A 7,500-nucleotide genomic window follows, 5' to 3' on the forward strand; every position below is an offset into this window, starting at 1 on the left:
AAGGTGAAAGTCTCTGGGAACCAGGATGCTTAAATCTACCTTTAGCATAATGACACATTTTGAGGTCAAGGACACTAATCAGAAAGTGGCGAAGTCACAATGAAATTGTTACCATATACACTTGGTGCTCAGAGGAAAACGTGTTGTGGAAGAGGTCCTTGTATTAACTCTCCAGTCAAGGTTTCCAGAACCATTCCAGCTTGACCTCAATTAATTGTTAAGGAAGGCTTTGATCGAAAGGGTTGAAGTTTAAGCGTAAACGAACTCTAATATATAGATTTAGCCAAGCCTAAAAGCGGAGCTCCCTGGCTATTTTTTCTTACTGCCTGTAGGGTTGGTGAAAGGAAAAGGTTTCCAATTGTGATGTACAAGTACAAGGAAGGGTTACGTTTTTAGAAACGTTGGCCGTGATGCACTTATATTTCAACAGACTTAACTGATTACAGTGTAATCTGAAGTGCTAGTTTTTTACCCCATATGAACCATGTGAGCGTTAACCCTACTAATGGAAATGGGCCCATACAACGACAGAGAAAAACTCTGACCAAGGTGGGAATTGAACCCACGACCTTCGGATTAGGACACATTTTTTGGCGCGCGGAGCCACGCTATGATAAGTTCTCAATTTCACAAATGTGAAACGTTTATTTCAACAACCTCCACTTGCAATCAGATAAAACCATACAGAAACATATATTGTCAGGTCACTCCCCCCCCCACACCCCCGCTCTTCCCCCCCAAACACACAGCCCAACTCAACCCTTCTTTATGCCACCCTACACCTTAAAGTCCACGCAAGGAAATAACAGACACCACTCAGAGTAGACAAATATATTCAAGAGACTATGGGGGTGGGGGGGGGGGGGGGGGAAGGGAGTTAGTGAGTGAGTGAGTGAGTGAGGCTCATTGGAGTGAGTGACCTTTATTTCCATTTCTTCTAATTTTCAATTACTTTTTAAGGTTCACAGCACTTGTATATCATTATTAAGATGTAAGTACAAAGGGTAAACACTTGCTCATGTACACTAAAAAACGGATTTTTATACACTGAAACTTACAACGTGGTATTTACAATTATTTGCTGCCATACAAGCAATTATTGAGAAAACGTTGAATTAAACGATCAGGAAGTTGTTCTTATGAGTGAACTGCATTATTTTCTTAATCAAACTAAAGCTACTAAGATAACTACTCACTTAAGGAAAACACTACAATCCGGCGTGGCTCAGTTCATGTTAACAATATCAGAACTCAGAGAACGGAGCAAGATAATTCATGCTGCTAAAATTCATGTTTTCTCACAAGTAGATTTCTTAAACTGAGGAAGATGAATTTCAATGAAAAAAAAAACAGTTATACTCGAGCTCTCTCTTCCCTTATACAGAAATCAATCCCAGGAACAAGGAATCGCAATAATCTCTGTAAGTGAAACGCTTTAAAAATATAATAGCAACTCTCTAACAGATTACAAGCCAATGACATTAAAAAGAAGGGTTAAGATTATTGTCACTTGGCTTTTAGCAAGTGCCTGCTCAAGGTTCATCAAATATTTGAATTCGATTATTCCCACAGACAGACACAACAATTTGGCCATTACTGAGGAACGCTACTGAAAATGGATTTTTAAACTATCCTATGTTGCTGTCCTCTTTTCCAAACTTACCAACAAACTTGCCCTTCAGTTCAAAGACTTGAACTCTATTATTAACTGAATCACAGACAAGTACATGTCCTGATTTAGTCACTGACAAACATTGGGGATGGTTGAATTTACCATTCCCCGTCCCTCTTGTGCCAAACTGATACTTATAACCCCCCTCCCGGGTGAATACGTTCACAGTGTGATCACCATTGTCTGACACAATGAAATAATTACCAGACTGGACACAATGAGATGGATAACTAAGAAAACTGGGTCCACCTATCTTTGTCAGAAACTTTCCATCAGGGGAAAAGAACTTAATGAATTTGTTACTGGAATCAGCAACAATAATATTTCCATTGGAATCCACTGATAAACCCCAAGGATGCTCAGTGACCTGGCTTTCAAGGCTTCCTTTCCCACCAAACATACTTATGTACCTCCCCTCCTCATTAACAATTTGGATTCGATGGTTCCCGTTGTCTGCAACATAAACATTTCTATCTTTCCCAAAAGCTATTCCTGTAGGGAAATAAAACAGTCCCTTTTCGGTACCGGGCCGACCAAAGGATCTCAGAAAATTACCCTTACAGTAAAATATTTGCACCTTGTGATTGGAAGTGACTGCGATTTCATCCCTTGAATTTACTGCTAGCCCCCGAGGATGCATAAACATTCCATCATCCGAGCCTTGTTTTCCAAAACATATAATAGGTTTCACATTGAACGATCTAAAAATAACAGAGAAAGGACTATCGCGAATATGTTGCCCGTCGAGCTGAACAGACTAACTGCATTTACCTCCAAATGAAGTAGAATAGCTGAATTTGTATATCCCGCCGTTTTTATCATTAACAAGAAATGAGGTTAAGCTTGCGCTGCACACAATAGTGATTCCTTCCCCCTGTGGGATATTCGTGTAAAGGCTAGTGATACCATTGAGACTAAAAAAGCATTTTTTGGCACCCTAGTGCTCTCAATAAACCTTATGAAATGTGTCGTATCTTTAAGATACGATTCCTGTATTTGTGCTATTGGCTGAAGTAGTTTGTCTACGAATGGTGATAGGCATTCTGTTGGGCCATCACACCAAGATATGATAAGCCTTCCGACTAATGTCGGTTTGTGAATTTTCGTGAGGGTATAGAACACTGGAATTCGAGGCGGATCTGGTGTTTGGTTAAACAATTTAGCCGTCATTTCGTCTATGCACCCTGCTTGACGAAGAGAGTTAATGAGGTGTTTAACTCGCTGGAATGTATCTCTAACCATTGGTTTGTCTAGTGTCTGATAGTTATTTCTATCATCCAGTTGTATCTGTCCCTCATTAATTTTGTTTTTTCTGTTCATAACGACAGTTGTTGTGCCTTTATCTTCTTTTTTGAGAATACTTTCTTTGTTGTTAATAAGCTCCTTGAAAGCTCGTTGCTCGCCGGGTGGCAGGTTATTTTTAGGTTTAACCCGTGGAGTTTCTTCAAGCTTTATTTTGACTTCTTCTAAGTAAGTCTCAAGAGCAACTGACCGTTGAATCGGTGGAATCCAACTGGATTTCACATGAAATGGATGTTGCTCAGTATTTTGGTCATGATAGATATATTGAAGGCGCATCCTTCTGGCAAATTGGTTGAAGTCTGAAATAAACTGACGCCTTATCTGGTTTTCTTTCATGACAGGTGTTGGAATCAATTTCAAACCTCGAGAGAGTAAATTGATCTGCTCTGTAGTCAATTGTGTGTCTGAGAGGTTTTTGATGTGTTGCTTGCGTAACTATACAGTCTCACAAAAACATAGATAATGAATCAAGGTTTCACTGTTAAAAGAAGCAATATTTGTCTAAAAAAAAATTCGTGCAGGGGGTTTCACCTGGAAAAAAAAATCCTGCACAAGCAGTGCACGAAAAAAAATATCGTAACCAGCTGAAAATCCCCCACCCTCCCCCCCTCCGCCCCATCACTTTTCTAATGGTCCGTCCCTAAGTTTGTCGCATGCGTCAAAAATAGTTCCGTGTAAATCGGCCCTTGCGTGATGAGATTTTCTGATGGTGCAGCTGACTTTAGAGAGACTTGGCATGAAGTTTACGTGCCGGCGGTAGTAAACGCCACCGCTAGGCCCCGGCTTTTCGCAAAAGCGTAAAAATTACTTTTATTCTTATTTATACTCTTTCTTTCGAGGCGTTTCTCGGTATCTGTAACACACAAGAAATGAGATGAATTCGGACAAGCTTATTTGATTTTTGGCAAAATTTAGAGTTTATCCCAAATCCTGGTGTCGGTTTCGGTCTCACTTCCATGTAATGTTTTCTGTCCAGTTGATGATTCTTGATTCTAATTGGTAGATAGTTTAACAATCACGTAATCCAATTTGATGGGTTGGTATGATTGAAATTTGAAACAACCGAGGGGGAAGGTGGGGATATTTGTCACATCTATGGCTGACGAGCGTGTGATTTTGAAGCCTTTGACAGTTGACGTTTGCTTGGAAATGATATTCGAAGAGACCGAAAACAGAGGTTTTTCGCCGTTCGTTGTCGCCGCTTCGCTGCTAAATTTCATTTTAGAACAAGAAGAAGAAGACGACGAAGACGACGAAGACGACGAAGACGACGACGACGACGACAAAAAAAATTCTCTGGGACCAGGATACCGTTTGCCGTAAACGCGATACCAAATGCCTCTTTTACCTCCCTTTTTTTTCCTTTAGGTGAGCGATCCATCCGGGGCCTCACCAAAAGCGACATGTGTCTTCTGGCGAAAGGGAGAGGATGCAGTATGGAAAACCAGCGGTTGCGGGCTGGTGCCAAGTGAATCTGACGCAAAGATGACTACGTGCAAATGTGATCACCTGACCATATTTGCGTCCCTCATGGATCAGTGTCAAATTAACAATTCAGAAATACACATTTATTTGCCGGGATTCCGTATTGGAAAAACCGTTCCCGAGGTATTAAGGTTCCTTCGCTTGTAAACTTTCGCAACAATTTCAATTTCCTGCAATTAGCGCGGCAAAATGGCGGACCGTGGTCCGTATCGTAAAGAGTTGGACCGGTTACGAGCATAATATTGGCCAATCAAATTCGAAGATTTAGGATTCCAGCTCGCTGAGATGTTCAGAAAAAAATAATTCAGCGTTATTTCAAGTCTTCATCAAGGCTTATGTTCAAACTAATTATCGGTCACGTGATCGCAAATCACGTGACCATTTCAGCACACTGTACACGAATGGGCGTGACTCCTTTCAGGGACGGGAAACGGCTCTACTAGTTTCAACTTTTTAAATGAAGGCACGCTGTTGCTACATAACATGAGTGTACAGTTCATGTCAACATATTTCCAACGTCAAGTCAAGCTATGATCCTCGCAGGTATGAACGCAACTTTAGCAAATGCTTAGAAAAGCTTTGAAAATTCAGGACTTCAAGAGGGTTTGAACCCTGTGACCTCACGATGCCGGTGCGACGCTCTAACCAACTGACCTATGAAGCAAATGACGTTGGGAGCTAGGCATTTATGGGTTCTGGTGTTCCCGTGATGAATGAGTCAAGGAATGAAATGATATATGATATGAATCGTATATTGAATTGCGGATATGAAATCAAGTGACACTAGGAACCCGGCTCGTATCCCTCACGAAAGAATATTAAGTGTGCTGTCTGTGGAAACCCAGTGGCGGATAACGTAAATGAGGAAGTTGTTGTTTGTTGTGATCACTGTAAACTGTATACAGTAATGACGATTAATTTTGTACTTTTGCAGAAGCATAATTATTTCCATGTATGCTATTCTGCTTTCTGGGGTTAGCAACGGCAGCTCCGTTTTTAGGCCTGGCTCAATCTATACATTCCAGTGGATAGCGTTATCCACCTTTTGAAGAACCAAGGCCTGGAATCCAACGCCAGCTCCACAATTCGTAAACGTCCTACTCCAGATTGGACAAGATATGTAAGACGGGTGTCTTAATTCTTGAAGATAAGAATTTAAACTTTTTTTTTTGTCTATTTTGAGATCGGAGAAGCTGACACAAAAGCCCTTGAAATGATTTCAATTATTGGTTGCACCATCTCGCTGATTGCTGTTCTTTTAACTATTGCTGTTCCGCTGGTGTTCTGGCGTGCAGTCAAACGTCCGTGAGCTAAAGTTCTTCTCAATCTGTGCGTTGCAGTCGCATTGTCGTGCATATTTGTTATCGTTGAAGGATTGGCGAGGGGCAATAAGGTAGGTTTCATTATTCAGACGGTTTTTCTTCTGTTTTTCAGTTTGGGGCACTTGATCGAATTACCGAAATCTTTCCTCCTTTTATATTTTCTCTTGGATGTAATGAATGTAATGACGGTTTTGATCCCCTGTCCTCTAAGGACTTGTGGGACTTCTAGGCTATGTTTAATCCCGTTATATTTTTCCATGCAAATCTTTAGTTGTCTAAGAGAGTCCTCGAATTTGGCAGCAAATTGCAGGCGATTGTTTTACAATGTTTTTAATATTGCCGGCAATATCGTTTGCTTTTAAAAGAGAACATTTTTTGATAGTCGGCCTAGTTTTCCATTTTGTCTAGAAATCTTTTCTGCCAACGAAATTCAGATTTTTGATTTTTGCAAATAACGGGGTGTTTCTTTGATAAATTGTGAGGAAGATAGATTGCTTGATTCTTTACCCGGGATGCCAACATGGACGCTGTGACGTCTTACGAAAACAAATGATTGGCCATCATGATTGACTGATTGACCGATTGTTCGATAAATTGATTGATTAACAGGTTGGCTGCACTGTAGTTGCCGCTTTTCTTCACTACTTCCTGCTCTCTTTGTTTTCATGGATGCTGTGCGAGGGTGTGCTACTTTACATTTTATTGGTTAAGGTATTTGGAGGAATCGCCGAGGAGAAAGTCAAGTATTTCTACATTTTTGGCTGGGGTAGGTTTTTTCTCTCTCTCTATAGCAATAAAATATTTTTTCCTAATCATACTTTCGTATTTAATTTCTTTGTTTAGAGGCTCATCTTCACTCAAAACGGATTGCGCGTCGCCTTGAAATTCACACATACGGAAAATCCGAAAATCACCAGCGATTACCCAATCAAAACGTTGGAACCATTTCAAAACAACGACACAAGCGCGCAATGTCTTTTAGGTGAACATGGACCTTGAACTGGTATATGAAGCCAAGCATTTCGAAAGTTCGGTAGTTTAGAGACACGACTAAAAGATGTGAACCTTGAACTTAAAACATTTTGTTCTTGCCGTTCTTATGTCACAAAAGACAAACTGCCAGGTTTTTTTAACAGTCTTATTATTATAGCAATAAATTTTAACTTCCGGTGCAAGCATTATCTACTGCACTAACATTACAGTACTTTCATTAATTACAACATTAAATAAAAATCAATTACAGTTCTTACAACTTGCATTACCATACTATACTATAATTACACCAAAAATCCAAACTTCAGAAGAACATGTGAGGCAAATGTAACTTACATACTGATCTGTAAGTTGCTTTTATTTTTTCCACTGCCCAATTTGCTGTTAAGAAAAGCTAGAAAGGTTTCGAAATAGTGACTGCATGTTAAATAGTTTTGATTTTCAAGATCACACGAGCGTAGCTTCCATATGCACTTGCTCGCCGGTCCGTGTTAATCAGAAATATCTTGTAGTTTTTTACTAAGTACAGTCAGTACTTCATAGCTGTTCCTTACTCAATAGCAGGAAAAAGTTTAAATCATGGAATCCGTTGATTTTTTACGAACAATAAACTTTCAATTGCCCCTTCTGTGATTCTAAATCACTACAACTCTTTTTTTAAAACAGGTTTTCCAGCCATCATCGTCGCCATCTCATTGGCCGCTACTCAAGCTGTGGGGTACGGTA

The 7,500-nt window shown here is 40.1% G+C and overlaps 2 protein-coding genes across 2 annotated transcripts in view; one reads left to right on the forward strand and one right to left on the reverse strand.

Annotated features, from left to right (window-relative positions):
- Positions 1–1,628: 1,628 nt before the first annotated feature.
- LOC137975568 (E3 ubiquitin-protein ligase TRIM71-like) lies at positions 1,629–2,842 on the reverse strand. Its single transcript, XM_068822681.1, has 2 exons — positions 2,628–2,842; positions 1,629–2,373 (listed from the first exon to the last, which is right to left on the reverse strand). The coding sequence occupies exons 1-2, from the start codon at positions 2,840–2,842 to the stop codon at positions 1,629–1,631; spliced, it is 960 nt and encodes a 319-aa protein (XP_068678782.1).
- Positions 2,843–5,776: 2,934 nt separating this feature from the next.
- The window catches only part of LOC137977465 (adhesion G-protein coupled receptor D1-like), a 6,925-nt gene continuing 5,201 nt past the window's right edge, over positions 5,777–7,500 (forward strand). The window contains exons 1-3 of the mRNA XM_068824690.1: positions 5,777–5,852; positions 6,391–6,547; positions 7,441–7,500. The exon at positions 7,441–7,500 is cut by the window's right edge and continues 77 nt beyond it. Coding sequence (XP_068680791.1) covers positions 6,451–6,547; positions 7,441–7,500 — 157 coding nt within the window. The 5' untranslated portion in view covers positions 5,777–5,852; positions 6,391–6,450. The remainder of the gene's footprint in view (positions 5,853–6,390; positions 6,548–7,440) is intronic.

This window comes from Montipora foliosa, chromosome 11 (genome assembly GCF_036669935.1).
Source record: "Montipora foliosa isolate CH-2021 chromosome 11, ASM3666993v2, whole genome shotgun sequence".
Lineage (NCBI taxonomy): Eukaryota > Metazoa > Cnidaria > Anthozoa > Scleractinia > Acroporidae > Montipora > Montipora foliosa.